The sequence below is a fragment of the Gekko japonicus genome, unplaced genomic scaffold, assembly GCF_001447785.1.
Source record: "Gekko japonicus isolate JY-2015 unplaced genomic scaffold, Gekko_japonicus_V1.1 scaffold5079, whole genome shotgun sequence".
NCBI classification, from domain to species: Eukaryota; Metazoa; Chordata; class Lepidosauria; order Squamata; family Gekkonidae; genus Gekko; species Gekko japonicus.
Genome location: NW_015161571.1, coordinates 23,563 through 48,515, shown reverse-complemented (window position 1 = coordinate 48,515; position 24,953 = coordinate 23,563). Strand labels below are relative to the sequence as shown.

The 24,953-nt window shown below is 45.3% G+C and overlaps 1 protein-coding gene across 1 annotated transcript in view; it reads right to left on the bottom strand.

Annotated features, from left to right (window-relative positions):
• RLF (rearranged L-myc fusion) overlaps nt 1-24,953 on the bottom strand; it is a 47,080-nt gene that overhangs the window by 4,429 nt on the left and 17,698 nt on the right. The window contains exons 2-8 of the mRNA XM_015429316.1: nt 18,932-19,086; nt 11,685-11,766; nt 7,529-7,661; nt 5,001-5,203; nt 3,889-4,025; nt 2,401-2,542; nt 1-763 (exon numbers count right to left, since the gene is read on the bottom strand). Coding sequence (XP_015284802.1) covers nt 1-763; nt 2,401-2,542; nt 3,889-4,025; nt 5,001-5,203; nt 7,529-7,661; nt 11,685-11,766; nt 18,932-19,086 — 1,615 coding nt within the window. The remainder of the gene's footprint in view (nt 764-2,400; nt 2,543-3,888; nt 4,026-5,000; nt 5,204-7,528; nt 7,662-11,684; nt 11,767-18,931; nt 19,087-24,953) is intronic.

Below are 24,953 nucleotides of genomic sequence, written 5' to 3'. Positions count from 1 at the left end.
TAGGACGGTATTTTCTACTCGGGGGCATTTTCACATGCTCCCCAATGTGCTTTACGAAAACATCCTTCCTCCTAAACTTTTTTATACACACCGGGCATGTGTACATGCCGTCTTCCATGTGCATCTTCGAATGATGCAGTATTCTCGCCTCTATGCACTCCTTTTTGCAAATGACGCAGAAGAATTTGTACTGAAGCCACCTCTGGTACCTCTCCGAAGAGCCAATAGGTTTTTTTACTCTTACTCGTTCTTTCGGCTGATTCAGGAAATCATGTCCTTCAAAGGAATTATCTTCCCTGACGTCTTCACATTCACTTAGGAGACTGTCTAGCAGTTCATTTTCATTCATGGACCCTACCTCGTTGCCACTGAGATCATCCTCGGAGTCAGATACTTCCTTCCCTAGCAATTTGAGACAGTGTCTCCTCAAAGTCTTCCAGTCCCAGAATTCTGGGTCAAACTGCCAGTAAGCCTTCAAAGCCAGCAGGAGCTCACAGCGGAGTGAGTTTGGAACCGGAGCATTCTCTTCGTCGAATTTTTGATCTGGCTGCAGGTGCAGCTCTTCTAGCAGATTAAACGCATCCTCGTTCGGCTCGAGTAAAAATTCAGTGAGCTGACAGGCTCTTCTGACTTCAAGGTCTTCTGGCAGAAGGCAAGAGATCGTTTTACACACAGAAGTCTTCATATCGTCATTTTCGTTCGATCGGAGCTGAAGGGCTCTCACGCATAACAAGATAGACACGGCAAGACCTGAGTCTTCTGCCTGTAGGGAATTTTTGGAAAGAGAAAAAACACACATTAGTTTTATATACATATATTTTAAAGAAATCTTCTTTAAAAGGACGGGTGGGATGAAGCTTAGCCTGACATCTTGCCTAAGAGGAAGAAGCTATTCTTTCTGTAGATTTTCCATAGGTGATGTAAAGCTACCCATATTATTTGATAAGGGATCTCATTTCAATTTGACGAGGTCAAGGGAAACAAGCAGTTCCACTTGGGAAACCAAGTTTTTCTGACTTCCTGGCCCAGCTGCAACCCCTGCACTAACCACCCTGGGCTGGGGCTTAAGAATGTGATGATACCCAGTCAGGGGGAGCTGTAGCTGCTTTGATGTGGCATGGGGAGCTGCCACTTGCAGACTGTCATCACTGCAACATGCCCAAAGGAAAGGTAGCCTAAAAACACTCTAAACAGGCCATTGGAACGTGGGACCCAACCCTCTAACAACTTTTCCTTAAATACATGCCCTCAGCCCCTTCCCCCAACTATATTTATACAAACTTAAATAAATATTTATACAAACACACACACAAAAAACCGGTTCCCATTTCTTTTAGCTGCTCGGCCATTTCCTTTTTAACCACATGCTTGAAAGTGTATTGAGGTTACCAAAACATGAGCTATACTTGTTGGAACAAACCTGAGGGGCCTGAAATAGCGATAACCCAAGGAATGAAGACCTTGTACGTCCATAACTCCCTAAAATGTCAAACCCAACACCTGTGCTTCTCACACTTCTAAAGCAGCACCATAAACTAGCAGACAGGCTGGGTTTGGCCGATTCCAGGAGATAAAAAAATAAGGCCAAGGTCGATGGTACACTGTTGGCCTTGGCCTTATTTTTTAAAATCTCCTGTGACTGGCGCAGCTCTTTGTTTTCTTGTCTGATTCCAGAACCCCGATGATGGGGGCAGTGACTACTTATGAAGTCCAACCATGACAATCAAACTTTAGGGAAGACATGTGGTTGCACAGTAAGGTGAGGGCTCCCCCACACTTGCAAGTGGTGCCAAAAGTGCAGGACAGCCAGAATCCATTATCTTGCCGTATGACCACATGCTATGGCCAACTGGTGACTTCTTACTGGAGCTGCCCCTATGATGCATGTTCATTGTGGACGCCTAGTTACTGCCACCACTGGATAAATTTATCAAGAGCACCGTCTTCTGGATAACCACGGGCAATCATTACACATATGCTCTGATGGTCTGAAGGTAACCTGTTTGGGCAGCCACTCCTGCAAGTCACTGATGCCTCCACTAAGATATCTTAAGTTAAGTTAAGCTGAGGCATGCTTATTGCCTTAGAACACATAAGAAATGGACATGGAGTGAGGACTAAAGGACTAACTTGGAGCTTCTAACCATCAGTTTATCCACTCATTTTTATCCTTCCTATCCTCTGAGGAGATTGAGAGACAGAGTTCTCCCAACCCTCCCCCCGATCTAACTTTTCCGTTAGTCTTTAAGGTGCCACACAACTCTGTTGTTTTGGCTGCCTAACAAGGTTATTTCCACTGCAATTTGCAGTTAAGTCCAAGGGCCACACCTTTTGGCCCCACCCCTCTAAGGACTGAAGAACAAAGATTAGAGCAAATCAGGAGATGACAGAGACACATACTTCAGCTTGTATGACTCTTATCAGGAAGAACAAATGCTGCAGCGTTCTAGCAATGATGCCGAACTGTCGACAACGCTCCAGGAATGAATCTAAAGACGGGTCAATTCTTCGCTGTAATTTGCTCCAAAATAACGTCAGCTCCCTACAGAGTTTGGGACAAAGAAGAAAAAGAATAATCAATTACTAAACAAGCAAGCGAAAGGACCACAGCAACTGTGTAATGGCGATTCAGCCAGAAATACAGAGCTAGCACAACCAGTGTTCCCTCTAAGCTGAGTTAGTGTGAGCTAGCTCACAGTTTTTTTAGTCTCTGGCTCACACATTTTTGTCTTAGCTCAGGAAAGATGGCTCTAGAGCAAACTAATTTATGCAGCAGCCAAATTGCTCACTCACAACTTTAATGCCAGTAGCTCACAAAGTAGGATTTTCTGCTCACAAGACTCCACAGCTTAGAGGGAGCATTGAGCACAACACATGAAGCTGCCTTATACCGGATCAGAACATTGGTCCATCAAGGTCAGTACTGTCTATTCAAATTGGCAGCGGCTCTTCAGGGTTTCAGGCTGGAGGTCCTTCACATCATCTCCTACCAGACTCTTTAACGGTCAAACAGGTTTTGCTAACGTAAGTTTAAACAGAAATAGTTGCAGGAGGGCAGCTGTGCTGGTCTGCAGTAGAAAAGCTAGATTTGAATCCAGCAGCACCTTAAGAGACCAATATGATTTTCAGGGTTTGAGCTTTCAAGAATCAAAGTTCCCTTTGTCAGGCTTCTGCTGTTCGCACAGAACTTGTGCCAGTAGAAGAAAAAAGGGGAGTGGGGACGCAGGTGGCTGACCCAAAGTATTATCTGCAGCAACAAGAATTCAAAAGATCCAGCTACCACCTCCAGACCCCTCCGGGCTTCCATCTCCTAACAAAAATCTTTTGCTATACTGACCCAGTCTAAGCTTACTATTCACCCACACCTGATTTGTGACCACCGCCAATACCATCACCAAGCACGCTGCAGAGAATTAATGTACTTCTCAAAAGGTTTGTTCAGAGCCTTAATTATTTTATAGATCAGCCTGATTCTTCGGCTTTGAAACGGAGATGAGCACCGCAACCCTAGAGTCGGATTCGACTGGCTTTCGAGCAAGGGAACCTTTACCTTTACCTTTAGGGACACATGATTTTAGAGATTTACATAGCTAAAGTTCTAAGGATTGGGTGCAAAGAACCGAGAGCATCTTTCAGGAAGGCAGCTGAGAGTTCTGTTTGGTCTGGTGATGTTTCAACACTTCCCCAGAAAGAAAGAAAAAGAACTGCCAACACCTTGTAGGATTTGTTCATTCTCTCTCCCTCTCTCCCCACAAGTGACATTTGAACACAGAGACATGTTAAGACTTGTGTTATTGTAAGCTACTTCAGTGGCCCATTTGGGCTAGAATGGCTAACTGCAAGTTTGGAAGGGGGAAAAAAATCCAAGGGTCTAGACACATCACTTACCAAGAGCAGTACACACTTGCAGTCTGAAGCTGCTGAGTAAGGTACGTTGTGCAGAGAATAAATGCAGTCCTATCCTGCCCCTCTGCTTCCAGGTTGCATATCATATCCAGGACCTCCTTGCAGTCCACCTTAGCGATCTTTCAAAAAGAATTCAAAATCAGAAATAGTTGAATTCAAGACCATGTTTCTCTTTTGTGAACATGAAGTCATTCACCAGAGCACATCTTCCCTCCTCCCCTCCCGATCCTGCTGCTTTAATTCAAGTCTCCTGCATGCAACGATGGTATTCATAAGCCGCTGCGATTGGATGACAGTCCAACACCACCACCCCCAAACTCAGATCCATCCTTTATCTTAAAAAAGAAAACCAGGAATGACATGGGCTTACTTGGATGGCTGACCTAATGCACAAGATAGAGGTCAGTCTATCAAAAATGACTGGCCTAAGCAAACCCAAAAGTGCTTATCAGGTTTTTAAAAACATTGCAACCTACAGGTACAACTTTGGCCTGAGCTTTCTTGGCTGCCAAGGGAAACAATGACACTGTATATGAGATAAATGTGTCAGTATCCGAGAAAAGAAAAATGGGCTCCTGTGTTTCTGTGAAAAAATGTTAAGTCCTTCAGACACACTGCAAGAAATCTTGTTCTGGACTCAATAGACACTGGGACAAGACAGAATTTGTCCAGAAAGATCTTCCAGAGCCAAAGCTCTGCAGGCACCTAAGCTTGAGTCAAGGGATTTTTCAGAGTAGCCTGCCCGCTTCTCAGTTTTCAGGATTTTTCTGGGAGGGACTGTATTGTAACAGAGAACTCCAGATCCCAACCAACCACCTTGCAGATCATATATCCTAGCCTTGTATCTTGGACGAAGCCACAGCAAACATACCATGCTTACAGGAAGGGTTGAAACACAGCAGGATGGAAGTATTTCACCATCCCTCCAAAACAGGAGCATTTTTTAGCACCTGCACGGGTGTTACACAATCCTAACTGCCCTCCGCCCCACCACCTTCTGAATTTAGCTCATGGGTTTTGTGTTTATCTAGATCTGAGCCCAGCTTTATTTTGGCCGTTTGGGTGGCGACAAACCATCACAACTGCTTCCTCACCTCCTTGATAGACTCTTCATTTGGATGCATGGAGCACAAGCATGTGATGTAGGCCTGGAGAAAAGGTGATATGTTTGAGATTTCAGCGGACTCTTTACACAGCTTGGACAAGGCAGCAGCCTGGGGAATGCAGTTTGTCTTCATCAAGTGTTTTATCCGCATCTGCAGGAAGGCTGGTCCTTCTCGCTTAATCAGTTTATTCACTAGGGAGGGAAAGGCAATGAGGTATTACTACTTCTGCTAATACATCATTATGTGCTAAGGCATGACAAACGAGGCAGGTAAATACCTTAAGGGTACTTTTTTGGGGGGCATGGTGGCATCTTGGTCGTATTGTGACATACTTTAGGTGACTTTGCAACAGGGCACTGCACTGCAGTCTGAGTTTCCAATTAAAACTCAAACATTAGAGATCATTTAAAAAGGGTTCCGACAGCCATTAGCCTTCAGAAATGAAGCATGCCATTTCCCTGGTTCTCCTGTGTCGTGGAACTTAGCACAAGTTGGCCTGAAATAGTTATGGCTGTAAGGACTTGGAAACCTTTTATAGTAACTTGTGTGTAGATCTGCCACCACTGTTGTTATATTTTTGTTTCTACTTTTTCTTTTTTATTTAATTGCTGGATTTTGAATCCCCCTCCTTTTTTTGAAAAAAATAAAAAGAACGGCTGTAACAGTTCCAGCTAGACATTTCTCTCTCACTGTCTTAAGGCACAGTGTCCTTGAGAAATTTCTTCAACTAGCATAAACCAGCTCTGATAACTGCTGAAGTAACGTCTTACAAATAGCTATCTATCTGCCCAGGAAAAACAAAAGAAATCCCAGGAAAAGAACACTGGTCCTCCAACTGGCAACATACTTTTAGGCTTTCAGTTCTACATGTGACCTGTATGCTCAGAGTAACTTTGTGAAATAGACAATTCAGCTTTTTTGAACAGCTTAGAAACATGATTTTTCATATGCTCTATAAGAGCTCCCAGCCCAATAAGACTTATGAACTTTTTGGATCAGTGAGGGTACCTTGTGTGTATTTCCTTGGGTGAGAGACTTACAATTTGGATTCATTTTTTGGTTCCGTGTGGGCAGAGTAGAATTGTCACACGTTATCACTCATAGCTTTCACATATGCCACTGTGATTTGTGTATCTTTCGTTCTCTTATACTTTTGGTTTTCTTATGTTTCGTTACACTACTTTTAAATAGAATCCTCAACTAAAATACTGAGTGATGATTGGCTGAGGAAGCAAGGTGTTCACAAAGGACCTACGATAAATAAACTTTTGCTTTTTCTCTGGAAGTCAGAAGCCCGGGGAAGGAGCATCCCTTCATCACTCAGTTGCAGTTCGCATTGCTTTAGTTCAACCAAAGGAACATCTTAAGTTTCACAGGGTAGCCATGTTGGTCTGCAGTGGAACAGCTAGATTCGAGTTAAAGACCAGCAAGATTTTCGGGACATATGCTTTTGGGAGTCAAGGGTATATGATGAAGGGATCTTCGACCCTCAAAAGCTTATACCTCAAAAATCTTGTTGGTCTTTAAGGTGTTACTGATCTTAAATTTCACCATGAGTCTTTAAGACTGGCACATCTGAAAGAGAGTTGGGTCCATCTGGAGCACATCAGTCTGTAGTTTATGTAGAAAGGCTTGGCAGGCAGTTGAGAGCACTAAGCCAGAGTAAAATACTTGCCAGTGAATGGCCCATTATCCTTGGATCCCCACACAGCTATGTTATTCATATATTTAATTGTTAGAAGGTGGAGGCTGGCATGACTGGTTAAGCTTTTACAAGGACCAGTATTCCAACCGGGCTGCTAGCATGATGAAGGAAAGTCTATAACACTGAAAAGGAGAAGCATTGTGGCTCTGACACAGGTTGCATTGGAACTGGGCAGGCTCCTTCCAATGGGAGGAGTCTAACATGAACTCATTTGCTTCCCCTGTAACCACTACCAAAGGAGAATCCAGCTGAACCCAAATGGCAGTCAGAAAAGTGGTGCTTGACTCTTCATTTCTGTCCCTAAAGAGTCACTGTGTACACTGAGACAATGTTATCTGTGGTGGACTGAGTTCACAGTTTAATGCAGAAACAGAATGACCCGTACATGACCAGCCAAAAAGAAGCATGAATTTAGTTCAGGACAGCACTGCTGAGGTCTCGATCCTGACTATCAACAATCCCAAACAAGATACTTTGTTAGGGTACAGCCATACCACAGTGCTGAGAAACCACGCTCAAGCTGCCACTGCTCCAACGTGCTTTACACAAGATATTAAATCAAACCTCCCAAGCGAGTGTCATTATTCTAATCTGTTGCCTACTGAAGGCAAACATGAATTGTTAAGAGGCTGCAAATGAAATATGATGTTTCAAGGTACAAGAAGCATCAAATGCTACACCACAACAATTTATGAGCAGCTATTGCCTTGCTCAGTTCATAAACAGCAATGAAAAATGCAGGCGTTATCCACACCAGAACAGCGGGCAGGGCAACACAATTCTCATTCGAGGTTTGGCCTTAACATCTTACCTTCTTCTAACTCTACCGGCTGCTGCGATATAATCTTAAACAGAACCGGGTTCTTCCACACCCCTTCCTTGGCAATGTCAGCCAGTATTTCGAGAGTGTTGTCTCCAAACTGAAGCAAAGCATCATGGGAATCCTATGAGAAACCAAAAAAGAGAGAGAGAGAGAGAGAAAGAAAGTTTTAGAATTTCTAGATTCCAATTAGGGGTCACTGCCATTTTAGTTGGGTCCCAATGTTCTAAGCTCCACAGTGTTGTGAGCAAACATTCTACCTTGTGAGCAAAAAAGCTAGTAGCATTAAAGTTGTGAGCGAGTCTACATTTGACTTTTGCATAAATCAGTTTTTTAGAAGATTATTTCCATAACCTTGTAAAATCTCAGAATGAATTCTTTTACACTATATTTTAAGAATAATTTAAACAGAATCGTCAAATTTTATTACAGAGAATGTCCTCTACAGAAGTAGACCAGACCTCCAGAGAACAGGTCTACCTGCCCCTTTACACTATATTTGGAGACTTCGCCTCTGGGGAACAGGTCTACCCACTCCAGTCCACTCTATGGTAGACCTGGCCTTGGTCTCAGCTGAGCCTTAGAAAATATATCAGCACGGGGGACGGGAGGCTACTTTGGGTTTGTTTGTTTTTTTAGTGAAATATGACAACCAGCATTACAGGTCAAGTATAAAAGAGGTGGAACAATCACTGGAAGTTGCTTAAATGTTATCAACCTGCCCAAACTACTGATTTATTCAAATATTTATATTTATATCCCACTTTTACTGTGACTGAAGGCAGCTTACAAATCATACTGAAAAGCATAACAGGAGTGTGCAAAAAAAATATTGATTTTTTTCCAGCTCCATTATAGCCTATGAGGACCATTATATCCAATGGGCCCAACAGGCTATAATGGAGAATCAATACAGGGATATGTGGGGCTGGGGGAGGCCTGATTTCTTTTAGGTAGAGGCACCAAATACACAGCATAGTTGCTGATGCCTCTCCTCAACTCCCTCCCCCCGCCAAGTTTCAAAAAGACTGAACCATGGGGTCCAATTCTATGGGCCCCAGAAGGAGGTGCCCCCATCCTCCCATTGTTTCCAATGAGAGGAAAAAATGCCTTCTCCGTTCACTTGTGAGCTGACTGAAAAATCCCTGAGCTGCCAGCTAAAATTTTGTGCACCCGCACCCCCTAGAGCAACTTAGAGGAAACTCTGTTCCCCATCACTGCAGCCACCACCAATTGGTAGAAATAGAATGGTTGGAATTTCATTTAATACCTGCCCTTGTTTGGAGTATAACTGTTCTTTGTTTCAATACAAAATTTTAAGACTGAAAATCAAAGACACTTGATCAAAGCACAAAGTTCCAGGCTGATGTGCTATACAAGATGCCTGCAGGAACCCCACACAACAGCCCTACACTGAACTCATAACTTAAAGGTCTTCCCTGAGACTGCCATACCTCAGAAGGCACTTCAGACGTTGGTACCTTGACAGCTCCTGCCCTGTTCCTGACCCTTTCTTCTGCCTTTGAACCTATGACACTGCCTGATACCAAGCTAGACTACTGGTCCCTGTACCCCAATGCCACCTTCTCTGACAGAGAGCGATTCTCCAAAGCTCCAGGCTGAGGGCTTTCCTAGCCCAGTTCTCAGAGATCCTGGGGAAGCAGAAATGCTGAAGATTACTACACTCACAGCCAAACAAAGAAAGTGTTGGCTCTAATGCTGAACTACGAGCCCACCTTTCCTCCCTATGTATTACTGCATGAACTTCCTTCCCCTCAGGTTCTCGCCAAACACCCCCTTGTGGAAAAGAGCTATTGTGACAAGGGGGGATATTTACTGATCAGAATTGGATTGACTGAATGTTTATTTTATTATGACCTAACTTTCAAGCTCTGCTGGGTCAAAAGACAGTGTACAAATTAAAAAAAGAACAGCTGAAACGGTCGCTCAAACAAGATAGAACAAAAGTCACAAAACAATCAACAACCACGAACAACAAAAAGGTAAAACAGCTAATGAAACAGCAACGATATATAAAGAAAATGGCTCTACTAGTTACCTCCAAATGCTTTGCAGGGCAATTACTTTAATTGCTCTTTAAAAGCCTGAAGGGATGATTGTCCTGGAAACAGGTCGTGAAATAGGCTTGGGGGCCGGATTTTGGAACACAGGTAGGTGGAGAGATTTAGGCGAAAAACCTAGAGATCAGGTATAGTAAAGTGCTGGGTCTTGTGTGAGCACAAGTACCCAAGGTTGGAGGTACGTGCTCTGTATGAGAGGACTGCCTCCGCAATGGAAAAGGGGGCAGCACAAATGGAAACGTGATCCAAGCTGCAGCAGCATGTCTGGAGAGCAACTGCAGAGGGTTCTTTGCCACAGATTGCAAGGTAATTTCTAGGTGAAGGATAAGAATGTTCCAGCACGGTTCTGGAATAAATGCACAGATTTGGATGGGCATGCAAAGCAGGGTAATTGTGTCTTGATCACAGAAGGCGGGGGAGTTCCAGGGGAGCGACTTCAGGATACACACGCTGGTGATTTGCGGGAGAAAGAAGTGCTGCCCGATATTTCCCACTACTACAACACCATCCTACTTTTCCCCTGAGGAGCACTTCCAAGCACTCACTCCTTCAGGCACAAAAACCAACCCAAGGTCTGCCTTTAGGAATAGAACAGCATCTACCAGCAGGCTGCTTCACTAGCCCTGTATTAGTTCTTTCCCTGGCCTCATCAATCCATCTTTTCCCCTTACTGAGTTGATGCCATAAGAGTCTAAGCTACACAGACAGGAAAAAAGGAAGTAAAACACCACCCTGAGACGTGCTGTGCAACACTGCTGGAAAAAAAGGCATCAAGAAGATCAAGTCAAGCATGTTGCGTTTTCTCAGCACTTAAGCTACATCGTTTTGTAGCTAGGAAATGAGATTCCTTTCCCCCTCATGAACCTCTACTGCTGCAGCACTCAGGCAGACAAACACTTAGAGGCCTTCAGTAAAAGTGGATAACAGAAGAAAGGTTATCCTCTCCCTCCACCACAGCAATGCCTCATCGTTTTCAATCTCTTCAGCTTTGCTAATTGGTATTTAACGGTCTGTGCATCGGCCCCTTCTGGCAGACATCCTCCACTGTTAAATTCCTCCCCCACAACAAAGGCTACACTCCCACTACTCATACAAAAATACCACTGTGTGTCTAGCAGTGGTGTAGTTTGTACTGGCCCAAGGATAACTGTATGGACACATGAGTGGTGCATTACACCTACAGAAAGCAGCTGCCTGGGGGTGGGGGTGCTCACATAACATTAGGCAGACATCAGCAGTGGAAACATGACCAAGCACAACACAAGCGCGCGCACACACACACGCGCAAAAAAAGCTTTGATGGCTTTTGGCTGCTGCTAAGGTACAACTAAGTCACTAAACCTTATTTGGATTTGCCAATCAGTGAATCAATTGAAAGTCTGGCCACTAAGTTTGCTCCTTCCAGAAAGTGACAAACAATGAGCTCCCCCTCCCTTTTTGCCATAAAGTCGCAGCTGGCTTATGGTGACCCCATAGGGTCTCCAAGGCAAGAGATGTTCAGAGGTGGTTTGCCATTGCCTGCCTCTGTGTCCTGGCCCTGGTATTCCTTGGAGGTCACCCTTCCAAGTACTTGCCAGGGCCAACCCTGCTTAGCTTCCGAGATCTGATGAGTTCAGGCTAGCCTGGGATATCCAGGTCAGGGCTGAGCTTACCCTTAGACTTCAGCAAATATGAAACAACAGACTATTGCTTTAACGGAACCAGATCTGCCATGTGGGAAAAAAAGATGCACTCTCTTGATCTTTGGCAAAAGCTGCTTAAAAAGATGCTTACAACCCTGTTGTGCATTAAAGGTGCTGCAAAGAACTGAAACTCTCAGCATGGTCAGTCACAAAGCCTGGTGATGCTAAGCCGTCACAATACATTTCCTCCAATGTTACATCCAAGCTCACAAAAGCATTTTCTCTCAAACAATAACTGGGGTATGTTTTTACACTGAGGTTTTGCTTTTTTTTCTCCCATTGTTCAGGCAAAGGATGACACATGTCTGCCTCATTAATTTGGTTTCTGGATGCTAGCTGTTGAAACAGCAGACGCCACAGAACAAAGGTACAACACACACTCACCTGTATAGACTGAAACAGTCTTGACAATGGTTCACACTGCTCTTCACTTTCAGGCACAGAAAGCAGTAGTTCAAAACAGCTCCTGCAAGAAAAAGCCACAGAGCTTTTTGAGGCTTGTCAGAATTACGACTAAGAAGAGGCATACTAAACATTAGGTAATGCTGAGCCTTGCTTGTTTCTGCACCTGGCCCAAAAAGAATGTTCTAAATATGCTGGAAGAATGTGCCACTGAGATGCAATCAACTCATGGTGACCCCATCCATGGGCTGTTACAGGAAAAGATGAGCAGAGGGGGCTTGCCACTGCCTTGGATGGGAGATCAGGGCTGCTACGCAGAGAAATGGACCTTTGGATACTTACTATGAAGGGTCCTTCTCCTCTGAGGAAAGGAGGACATCTTGGTGGGTAATTCCCACCCTCCTATCAGGGAGGCAGGAACAAAATCTGCACTTCCTGTTTCCTTGGTGGGAGTAACCCATTTTCTCAGTTCTGGCAACTCCGAAAGCCGTTAATAAACCTCCTAAATTATAAAATAAACAACACAGTAAAAAATAACAAGGAGAAACAGACAACAGTAAGTTGAGTAACAACAGGACAGGAAGTGGTCCTGCTGTACAGAAGAGTGAAGAATGGGGAATGACAATGACTTCGGGTGGGACAAGATGTCCTCCTTTCCTCGGAGGAAAAGGGCCCTTCATGGTAAATATCCAATGGTCCATTCTGCCTCTGAGGAGGAGGACATCTTGGTGGGATCTCCCAAAGCAGTGTCCTCATTTTCTGGGTGGGTCATCATCTTCTGTCTCAGGAATGTGCTGTAACACTCTTCTTACAAACGCTGCATCAGCTGAGTCACAGATGTTCATTTTGTGGCTGCCTTACAGACCTCTTCAACTGTAGCACAACTGGCAGATGCCAAATTGGTTGCAGCAGTTTGAACTGAATGGGCAGTAAACCCAACAGGTATGACTAATTTTTGAACTTTACAGACTTCAATAATAAATGCCTTGAGAGTACTGCTGATGGCTGATTTTGACATCCTTATTCCTTTACTTGGCGGAGAGATGGAAATGAACAAGGGATAGGAGGGGGCGGCAGCAGAGGAGGGGGAGGTGAAGAAGAGTTGGTTTATAACCTGCCCTTCACTACCATTAGGAGTCTTGGAGTGACTTACAATCGGCTTCCCTTCCTTTCCCCACAACAGATACCTTGTGAAGTGGGTGGGGCTGAGAGGGCTCTGAGAGAACTGTGGCTGATCCAAGGTCAATCAGCTGGCTTCATGTGGAGGAGTGGGGAATCAAACCCGTTTCTCCAGATTAGAGTTCACTGCTCTTAACTACTACACCACACTGGCTCTCTGTGTTTTCTGAATGAAGGCTTTAAGTGTACATCTGACGTCCAAGTTATGCCAAAGTTTCTCCTTCGGATGGGTCGGATTAGGGCTGAACAAAGGAAGGCAAATCTCCTGTGAACTACAAAAGCTGGAATTCACCTTTGGCTTGAAGACAGGATCTGTCCTCATTTTTATTTATTTATTATTAGATTTATAACCCGCCCTCCCCGCAAGCGGGCTCTGGGTGGCTCACAGATAGGGCATATATGCCAATAGTTAAAAAAATTAAAAACAAGATAAAACAGTCAATCAATTACAACAATACATGATACATTACAACCATGATACAATACAACAATACATGACCACTTTGTCTTTATGGAAGACACACAGTTCAGGCTTGATGGACAGAGTGCCTAGTTCAGACACCCTCCTAGCTGATGTGACTGCTATAAGGAACAAGGTTTTCATTCTCAGCCATCTAAGTGGATTTTTTTTTAAAGGCTTGAATAGGTGTCTGGTAAGGACCGAACGCACATAATGCAACTTCCACATTGGAAATCTATGTCTTTGTGATGGATCGTTTAGGGCCGCGCTGTTGAGGAAGTGACGAATGTGTATGTGTCTGGATAGAGTCATACCCTGGAATACAGGCAACACCATCGCCAAGGCTGCTACCTGGCATTTTAGAGTGAAAGGCCTTGAGTCCACTGTCATGTCCATCCTGTAGGAAGAACAGAATCTGTTTAATCTTAGGTTTCCTAGGGTTGATACCTTTCTTCTACTCCACCTTACAAATGATTTCCAGGAAGCGTTGTATATTCTATTGGCTGATTGCTTTCTATAGGCTAGTAAAGTATCCTTCACTTTGCAGAATATCCTAGACTCAGGAAGTGCTAGTGCTGCTTGTGTTGCCATAGCCTGGAAGGCAGACAGCCATGGTCGTCGAGGCCAGTATGGTGCTACTAACATGATTTCTGCCTTCTGCTCTTTAATCTTCCTGATTAATTTGGAAGAACCAGAGTGGGGGGACAGGCGAAAAGAAGACCGTTTGGCAACTGAAATGTTAGGGCGTCACTTTGGCCATTGGATGAAAAATATCTGGTGAAGTACCTGTTTACCTGATGGTTGTTTGGTGAAGCGAATAGGTCTGCTACAGGAAGACCGAAATGAAACATGATAAGTTGGAATAGACTTCTTCAGGGACCATTCCCCCACCTGGATGGTCTCCTGCCTGAGCCAATCTGCCTAGATATTCATTGATCCCTTTATGTGTTTGGCCCTTATCAATGCCCAGTTCTTCTCTGCTCATGTTAGTATCTTGAGTGCCTCCTTGCAGAGCAATGAAGATCCTTGTTTGTTCAGATAACGTTTAGCAGACGCATTGTCCACTCTGAATAGAACATGTTGACCAACTAACTGTGGACTGAAGAAGAGAAGGACCCCCTAACACTGCCCCCCAACTGGACAGGCTGGCATCCATGAAAATCTGCTTCACCCTGAAGAAGACTGGGTGTTCTGGTCCATCGGAAAAGACTTGCTTTTACTGCAAGGGGGACCTTGATGGAAAGATCCTCTTTGTTCATAATTTCCAGATGGAATGGTCTCAAAAGCTGCTGAAGTGGTCTTGTGTGTAGTCGACCCCACTGGATGGCATTGATGCTTGAAATTAGTAGACCCATCATTTCGTAAGAGTCATCAGAGATGAAGATCTGCTCCTGATAACTGTTTGTGACATTTCCATTTTCTTGGCCTTCAGTTCAAAGGATGCAATTGTCGGTTGTATCCAATATGACAACCAGATACTTTGTTCTCTGGGTAGGATGTAGGGAGCTTTTCTGAAGATTGAGCAGGAATTCATAATCCTGTAGATACCAGATAGTTGATTCTGTGTCTTGGTGTGACTTGATCCTGTAGCTTGACCTGATCAGCAAGTCGTCTAGTGAAGGGTCCCTTATTCCCTTAACTTTACAACTGGCTTGATCAAGATCTTTGTTAAGATCCTCAGCGCCGTGGAGAGTCTGAACAGAACGGCCCTGAATTGTAGTTGAGACCCTCTGATGCAGAAACAAAGAAATATTCTGTGTTTGGAAAAGATTGGAATGTGAAGGTATGATCCTGTTAAGTCTATCGATGTCAGGTACTCCTCTGGCTGCAATGACCCTGTGATGGATCTCAAGCTTTCGACTACATATTAGATCTCAAAAATTTCCATCTTGAAATGTCTCAGTTTGATGAACTTGTTGAGATATTTCAAGTCTAGGATCGCCCTCAAATCTCCATTCTTTTTTTGGCACCATGAAGAAAATGGAGTGAACCCCTTGACCCTTTTCCAATGGAGGCCCAAATATCAAGATGGTGGATAGCAGTCTGAGTACTGTGTAGTTTCTCTGGATTCTTGTGTAGTGGGGAGACCAGAAAACGTTCCATTGGAGATCTGATGAATTCTATGGAGTAGCCTCTGGTGATTATTTCCAGGGCCCATCTGTCTGTCATTGAGTTGATCCACTTGTCCTGAAAGTGTAGAAGACGTCCCCCACTGGAAGTGACTCGTAGTCATGCTTTGGCTAGTTTATTGTCACAGTTTGGTTTGTCAGAACTAATTGTGAATTGTTTGTTGAAACGGTTGTGGAATGATCCTCTTCTGGATTGTCCAGAGAAGCTCCAGGTCATCCTTCGGTAGTCCTCACTGATCCTTGGAAGAAATCTTTGGGAATGAAAGGAATAATTTCCAAAAGATCTACGATCAGTGTGATTTATGTTATGGGTATCACCTTTTTCTTGTCTCTGGTCTCAATTAAGATTTTGTCCAGAGCGTCTCGGACTGGTCTGTCTCCTTGAAATGGATAGACCCTAACTATTGTTTTTGCATGGAGATCAGCTTGCCAGGCCCGAAGCCACAAGGTTCTTCTGGCAGCTGCTACCAATGCCATAGCCCTGGATGAGAAAATTAAAGAGTCTAACGTAGCATCTGCTGTGAATGATGTAGCTTTGAGAACTCTGTTAGTTCCCTCCAACAGGTGTCTGTCGCTGGCCAGAATGTTTTCTGGTCCAGACAATAACTGCTCTGGAGACTATTAAGGCAGAAGCCTTGATGACCATTGTGATGGCTTCATTGGCCTTTCTAAGTGCAAAATCAGCTGTTTGTCCATGCTGTCTCCAACGGTGTCCTCATCGCCCTCGGACCAGAGCCCAGATTACTGTAGTGTTGCAACTTGAGCATCCACTAGAGGAACCTGAAAAAACTGACTAGTGAAAGATGGCAACACGTATAATTCCTTGATAAAACTAGGAAATTGCTGGCTGGTCATGGGTTTCACCCATTCTTCCTTTAGCTGTTTCTCAAAGACTTCTGGAAAGGGAAACGCCTTCTCTGCCACACTAGACCTAGGAAAGAATTCCTTATTCCCCTTGGGCCTGCCCTGAGCCACTGGAGTGGAAGAACCTGGTTCCTCCCCTAAGGGATTCTCTTGTGACTCTAATGCTGCCACAGTCTTGGATAGAAGGTAATGGTAGTGCTCTGATTTAAAAAATCTTATGGACTGTTCTGGGATTTCTATCTATCCTTTCTTCCACTTCACTATCTGAAACTATATCTGTATTCCACAGGGAGTTATCTCTTTTTCTGCTGTTACCTTTCTTCCTAGACGCCTTAGTGGGCCAGCTAGGTCTTCCTCCAATAAAAGGTGTTCCTTCCATATTCCTTAGTCTGGGAGGGAAAGGGCTAGAAGAGGGACCAGAGTGGGTTATAGATCTATCGACTCCACCCTGGCAAAAACTGGCAATCAGTTCCCTCATGGTTTGCCTGAGTAAATTCATAAATTCAGAAGGAAACATTGAGGATACAGATCCCTGTGCATTACTCCTGAGTAGACCCATGACACCGCTTGCAGAAGTGGGTTTGGTTGCAGCTACTGCATGATTTGCCAGACGTTTTGAATGATTTTCTCTGCGTCTTGGTATCTTTGCATGGCTTATGGATGTGGCAACACCCCCTTCGCAGCCTGCTCCCAACTGGTTGGCGAGGTCTCCTCTAGTGGCAGGCTCAGATATGACCATCACCCGATGCAGAGGGCAGGGAGGAACGGTGCCTCTTTTTGGCGCACATTTTACTTTCACTTCTCGTCGCCTCGGGGATGGCTGGCAAAGTGGCTCCCAATCGTTCTGCAGCAGCCTCTGCAGTAACTAAGCCAGCACCAGCGGTGAGGGGGGCTTCTCACTCTTCTTTGGAGAGGAAGCCATTGCTGCCCTCATGATCCAACATTTGGAGTGGTAGAGGTACATGCTCTGAGTCTATTCAGCTGAGAAATTGGCTCTCCCTCCAATTACAAAAGTTTTTCCTGCTGCCTCCTAGTGGGAGCACTCAAGACAAGAGTAGAATAGAGAAGAAGTCAGAATGAATCGAGAGAAAAGCAGCTAAGAATTAGGGTCAGAAAAAAGGTAAAGGAATGAAAATAGAGTGAATAGATTAGGCACAGCCTATTCTACGCTGCTCTCCCTGTAGAGGCAGGGAACCCACCAAGATGTCCTCCACCTCAGAGGGAGAAGACAACGGCAAACTGCCTCTGCTCATCTCTTGCCTGGAACATCCCGTCGATGGGGTTGCCATGAGCTGGTTGTGTCTCAACATGTTCTTCCAACATGTAGGAAATACATGGCCGAATGGCTCAACAGTTCCTGCCTTTCGCCTGTGCTGCTTTTCATTAAACGATACCTACAGAGGTGCATTGTAATGTTTGGATACTGGTGTTAAGCAGTAACATCTGAAACAAGAAAGTATCTGAGCTGCATACTGACTGTTCAAAAAACCTGCAACTTAATTTACATGTCCCAGTTCTCCCTGGAACTGCATTCGGAAGCAGGTGTCCTAGGCGCAGACAAGGAACAGCCAACATTAATGCTTGAGATTGTGGGGGAATGGGTTGCATGATAAACGCTGTCTCTGAATCCTGAACAATGTTCATTTTTACCTGCAAGTTATTTCCACTGGCCTTCTGTGTCCTCCTTCCAAAGAACTTAGACAGAGCACTGAGGGGGAGTGTGGTTTCCTAAAATTCCTCCCCCTCCTGCCCACAGCATTCCTGTGAGGGGGGTTAGGCTGAAAGACCGGCCCAAGGCCGCTCAACTGATTTTCATGGCTGAGTATAAGTTGAACACTGGTTCTCACGTGTGCTGGGTGAGAGAGAATGTAAGAACAGCTGTGCTGGATCAAATCAATCACCTAGCTAATGCAGAACCCTGTTTCACATAAATTCTATAAGCAGGGCACAGAGGGCAAAGGGGTTCAAAGGAAACATGCTATTTGACGCCAAGCCCACCCCCACTTTAAACTGCCCCGACCAATGGAAAGCTAGCATGGGGCGGCACTTAGATTATTGGACTAGGACCTGGGAGACCCAGGTTTGAATCCCCACTCTGCCATGGAAGCTTGCCAGGTGACTGTGGGCCACTCATATACTCTCAGCCCAACCTACCATACAGGGTTGCTGTGAGGACAAAATGAAAGGGAGAATGTTGTAAGCCACTTTGGATTCCCCGTTGGGGGGGAAAAGTGGGGTATAAAAATAGAGCAAATAAAAATGAAATGTCCCTTTTCCTGTTGAAACAATCCAGTTCGAAAGGAGATTTTGTTTTACAGAACGCGCTGCAGTTATAGCCCTTGACACACACCCCGAATGGATTTTGGAAAAGGAGGGAGTATCAATCATTCCAACACTCTCTATTTTTCTGCCCATATTTTGGTTCCCAGAACACCTGCAGACAGTCTCTTGCCTTTACTAATACAGGGAGCAGTGATTTACATATCAAACAGGGACCTGGGAAGAGTTAGACAAAGCTTTGACAAGCTCTGATGTGTAGCCTCTCTTTTTTTGGGGGGGGGGGGGGGGGAAAGAAAATGATCACGAATTATACTTACAGCACTAGCCTGCCAAGAACCAGAATAACTTCTTCGCAATCCGTAGTCAAGTAAGGTCGGGCACTGGCGAAACTCTGAATGGCGACACTGTACACTTCCAAAAGAGGCAAGGCATGCTCCGAAGCACCCCGGTTGCCGGCATATTGTAGCAGTGTCTAAAAAGGAAATAAATAATTAGTAGAGCGTGTTTGGTCTCAGCCCTTAAAAAAACAACACAAACAAAAGCAGCTACTTCAAAGCAATGTTCTAATTATATAGCGGAGGAAAGTACAACATCAGAACTGCCTCAAAAAGAAAAAAGGGCAAAATGAAGGAACGGGAGGCATGTCACTCTGCTCTCTGGGCCTTCCTAAAGCTTAAGTGCTGGTGCTAATTACTATTATTAACCAACTCTTGGGGGGTTAAAAAAAAAGGTCTCAAAAGCGCTGCTATCTGATAGCTGTACATAAAGCCACTGCGCTAGAGGAAAGTTTTGTCTACAGGCAGTTAAAGACACACCTGCACTCCCACAGTGTTTTGTACACACACACACCCCAAGAGAAAGGGATGCACAATGAAGACTGCGCACAGAACCTTGTGGATGGACCGTTCACATCCAGCCAGCTGCCCTGCCAAGACTTTAAAAGTATCCAGTTTGCCAAGTGCATAGTGGCATGGGACAATCAAGCACATGCCATACCTGTTCAGAAGCAACAAATGCATGGCTAATGTGCAGCCACCAACAGATGGCATCTGAGGGAACCTGACAACCAAGGGCCCTGTCCTGGATAGCCCAGGCTAACCTGATCTTGTCAAATCTCAGAAGCTAAGCAGCTTTGGCCCTGGCATTTGGTTGGGAGACCACAAAGGAATACCAGGGTCATGATGTAGAGACAGGCAGTGGCAAACCACCTCTGGAACATCTCTTGCCTTAAAAACCCTACAAGGTCGCCATAAATCAGCTACGACTTGACAGCAACCCCCCACCACACACACACACACACACCACCAAGGGGAATGTCTAAGGGATAAACCCAGAGAGAGAATGAGAAATCAGTGACTGGATCTTTGGGGCACGTTTCACTGATAAGTAGCAATGGGGGGGGGCAGTATTTGAAGACTGCAAAAAAGCCACGGGAAGGGAAGGAGAGGGGTGGGACCACAGCGCACTGGTAGAGTATCTGCTTCCTATGCAGGAGGTTGCAGGTTCAATTTTCAGTTAAAAGGAGCAGCTATGAGGTAACTTGAAAGATCTCCACCTGAGACCCCAGAGAGCAGCTGCCAGTCAGAGCAGAGAATACGGGAACTGGTGAGCCAATGGTCTGATTCAGCATAAGGCAGGTTCATGTAGAGTCAAACCCCACATGCCTCCCTAAACCAAATCCCCCTCTTGCCCAACACAGTTGCTAGTTACCAGCTTGATCCACTCAGGTCATTCATACAACTACCAGCCTCGTGACCAGTTTTGGTCCTTGCTCTACCACTATGATAAGGTTGAGCTAAACCTGAAGTTGCGTATAAAAACATGCATGCAGCATCAACAAAAGTCTACAGAGGCTGGAACATGTGCACCTTATGTGGACCAGACACACACACCAGCTCTTTTCCCAGGGTATGTCCAAGAAAAAAACAGTGCCATGCATAAAAAGTCCAAGGGCAGCGTTGCTGCATAACCCTCTGCTTCCCAACTGGTACATGGACAGTATTTTCCTTCTGGTTTACAAAACTGCTCCCTCAAGACAGCTTAAGAGAAACAACCAAACCCATTGGTTGGGAAGGGTTCTATACCAATGGATGTACTCATGAATAACCCAAGAGTCACTTTCTCATGAGCAAATCTATGGGTGTGGAGTGCTGTGGCCAGACACCTGAAATGGAGCGCCGCCTCCCCAGTCAAATCAATCTAGACAGGATGATGAGATGCAGCAGACAGGCTGGCAAAAACTTAATTCCAACCAGGATGCTGGGGTCCTTCTCTCCCGTGTGTCAGCCTACTAGTACCAACTCTCAAATAGGGTGAGCTTGCAGACCCGTGAAGATCCACTGCAGACTCTTTCAGGAGGTGACGGGGAAGAATTATTAGTCTCTCTGCCTTCCGACAGGCATCCCAGTGATGCAAACAGACTCTGGTATTAGGCCTCTCTTCAGTGGAAGGCTCGGGGAAAGGCTGTCTGCATGGTAGAACTTCATGCTAAACAAAAGCTTTAGCAGCCCAACAGCAGAGACTTTGAGCTCAACTTATAGCTCGGTTGCTGACCTTCAAAGCCCCAAACAGCTGGAACTTGGGCATGCCTCCTCTGACATGATCCTACCAACACACCTACATCAAAGACCTTGTTCCACATTTCTCCACCAGAAGCGTATTGATTGGCAACAGGGGACACAGTCACCTTCAGTAGTGCCAATACTGACGCTGTGGGGTTCACCAGCAAACCCACCTTGCATCACTCCAGCTGGCCTCTGGAAATCAGGTCAAAACAGTTTTACTGCAGAGGGCAGTGCTGGTTTCATTGACATACTGACTGATTCGATGGCCTTTTAATAATCAGCAGGCTTTTCCAACCTCGGACTGCGACTTGTAGATCTGGCTCCTTGTGCCTTAGGAGAGGAGCACTGCCTTTATTCAGAATGGATCTGCAGGATCCAAAACCTTGTTTTTAGTTATTTGTTTTTGCTTTGGCTGGATATTGCTGCTTCATGGATTTTATGAAGGCTTTGTTGTGAGCCCCCAAGTGGGATTTTAAAAAAAAAATGTTTCAGGACTGCTTCCCACAGGTCCATTCTGCTAATGCTGGCAAGGAGATTTCAATAGGCCCAAGAGGCTCTTCCAACAATGGAAGGCTCAGCTAGTGAAAGAGATCTGTGGGATCCAACTCATCTTTTAAAAAGTTTAAGGGGCCCCTATCCCTTATGAGTGTAAACTAATAATGCTTAGCATTTATCTGGTGCTTTTAATGAAGTGTTTTACATGCATGACCGCTGCAACCCTTATGATCTTGTATGGTAGGCTAGCATTTATATAATGAAAAACGTATGGGTGTAAAAGAGCCAGTAACATGCTCTGAAAACACACTCCCGTTTCCACCACTTGCTGCCATCACAGCAAAGCACTATGAATTTATGGACAGTTTTTGATTCTAGCTCTGCACCCCCAAAGGGATCTTCAGTTCCTTCAATGGCAATCCCTCATGCGGCATGCTGGACCCTGTTTCAGACAGGAACGAGCTTATAATGCAGTTTGTGATGCAGGATGTGGCAGAGGGAGGCCTGTGGTCTGAAGTGCTACTAAGCCCATAAATGTGTCTCAGTGCCCACGGAAAAGAAATTCTCCTCCCCACCTGCTTTCCTGGTGCTCCTTGAAATGCAGCTCTGGGGGGCTGGAAAACACTCAGGCAATGTGTGGGGAGCAGCATGGAGGCCTGCAATGGAAGTGGGATCCGTCTGCATTTCTATAGCACTGGCTACTCATGCAAGTGGAAATACAAACAGTCCAAGTGGAAACCTCCAACCCTATGTACCCAATTATGTTCATCCAAGCACGCTAAAAAAGACAGCTCAGTAAATTTCAGCTTCAGTATTTGAGAATTCAGCAAGAACTAATGAGGCTGCAGAGGAAAAACACCCCTCTAATCTGAAATGGGAACCAGAGACTGTTTGACTGGACTGACTACTAGCAGCAATGCCAAATTCTTGTATATGTTTGGGTTAATTGTTAAATTATTTGCTTGAGCAGCTGAAGTTACACTTCCTGATCTGCCATTCTTATTTACTGAGGAAACCTATTGTCAGGTTCAACAGCATGTAAATCTCCACACACGTTTCCAGGGAATCGTTATGCTTTATTAGACTACAGGTCTGTTGTCATGGTCTACAGGTATATTGTTAGGAATGACAATGGGATGGATGCATCACTACATATAACATGATGCTGCAATTGGCTAAACAAATGAAATCCAAGCGCACGCGCGGGAATTCTCCCGGCAGGAGGTTACATAATGAACGGGAGAGTCTCCGTGCTTCATGAGAGCAGAAATATTCAAACCAACAGTGGAACGCAAGCCCTCCCTCCTCCTCAAGGTTAGTCAGCGCCAGTTCGCACGGTCTCATGAGCACCTCCTATCGCTGTTTACAGCAAGCGAGCAAAGCAAGCGAGCAAGCATGCGCAGTCGCGCCACAGGCAGGAAAGGACAAATACAGATGAAACATGGCAGCTAGCTGACATCCTACCCCCTCAAAAATAAACCAACCCCCTCCCAGAGCGGCCGGGAGACCTCCCAGTTTCTCCGGGAAACGGTCGTGAAACTCACGCAAAAGGCCCAAACATCTTTCCCCTCCACCCACTCCCGATGTTGGGGACCCCAATGCACCCATTCCACCAGATAATACAATCGTCCACGTTTCATTTTAGAGTCCAGAATGTCTGAGATCTTGTAATGTTCTTCACCTTCCACCAGGATAGGTGGGGGTACTGTCGGTTCCGGGCGCCATTGATTACTTTCTGGACTGGGTTTCAGCAAGCTGAAATGGAAAATTGGATGGATATGCTTTAGATTCTTAGGCAAGTCCAATTCTGTCACCTCATTCATCAACCTTACAACTTTAAAAGGACCAATGTATTTCCACGCCAACTTCCAACAGGACTGAGAAAGTCACAGATTCTTTGTGGATACATATACACAATCTCCAGGCTTCAGAACCCAACCCTCCACCTGTTTCTTGTCAGCCTGCTGCTTGGCCATGTCCAATGTCTCACATATCTTTGGCCACGAGTCCCTTAATGTTTTACACCAATCGGATGCCTCACCCCCTTTCCCGGGTGTCGAGGTTAGAAAGGGAATCGGGGGGCTGTCGTAGCCTAGGGCTGCTTTGAAAAGTGACACCCCTGTGGACGAGTGGTAAGCATTATTATAACAAAATTCAGTTAAAGTCAGTAAGTCCACCCAATTGTCTTGTTGACAGTTTGTGAAGCACCATAAGTATTGTTCAAGGGTTTGATTGACACGTTCCGATTGTCCATCAGTTTCTAGGTGGTAGCCGCTGCTCAACCCCCGTTCTATCCCCATAAGTTCCATGAGCTCCCCGCAGAATTTTGAAATAAATTGGGAGCCCCTATCTGTTATTATTTTGATAGGCAACGTGTGGAGTCTGAAAACATGTTTGAGAAATGCTTTAGCCAACGCTCGCGCTGTTGGCAAACGGGAATGGAATGAAATGGGCTTGCTTGGAGAACAAATCCACGACTACCCAAATTACCGTCATGGACTTACTAAGGGGTATGTCCGTGATGAAATCCATGGAAATCACCTCTCACGGCCTCCTGGGGGTCGGTAATGGTTTCAATAACCCGGGGGGTTTCCCCTTACGGGGTTTACACATGATGCAAGTTTGGCAGGAGTGTACATACAGAGATAAATCCTTGCACATGTGTGGCCACCAGAACTGGCACTGTAGGAGATGCAGTGATTTTACAAAGCCCATGTGGCCAGCCGGCTTAGATCCATGTACCCGGCCCATACCTTCCCCTGCAAAAGTCTTTGAACAAAAAGCTTTTCTTCTTTATACCAGCATCCATTCCCTCCTTGCACCAAGTCCCCCGCCACCTCCACCTCCTGTCTGCCAAACTCCAAAAAGGCGGCGGCAAACTTGGTTTCCCATTCCCTGGGAGGAGGGGGCAGGGGGAGGGTCCGTTTAGCTTGCCCTCATGTCGTCACTACTCCGCCCAATTGAGAAGATGTGAACATGGAATCTAGGACCTACTCGCATTGGCTTTCGTGCTGTGGGAGGCAGGACAAGGCATCCGCCAGAGAGTTCGATTTGCCTGGGAAATGGTGTAGGGTGAACTGAAACTTAGAGAAGAAATCAAACCATTGAAGTTGTTTGGCGTTTAGGTTTTGGGGGGGTACGGAGGACTTCAAGATTTTTAATATCCGTCCACACTTCAAACGGCACCCTCACCCCTTCCAACCAATGTCTCCATGTGGAGAATGCTAGCCGGATGGCCCCTGCCTCTTTGTCCCAGACCAACCAATTACGTTCGGTGTCA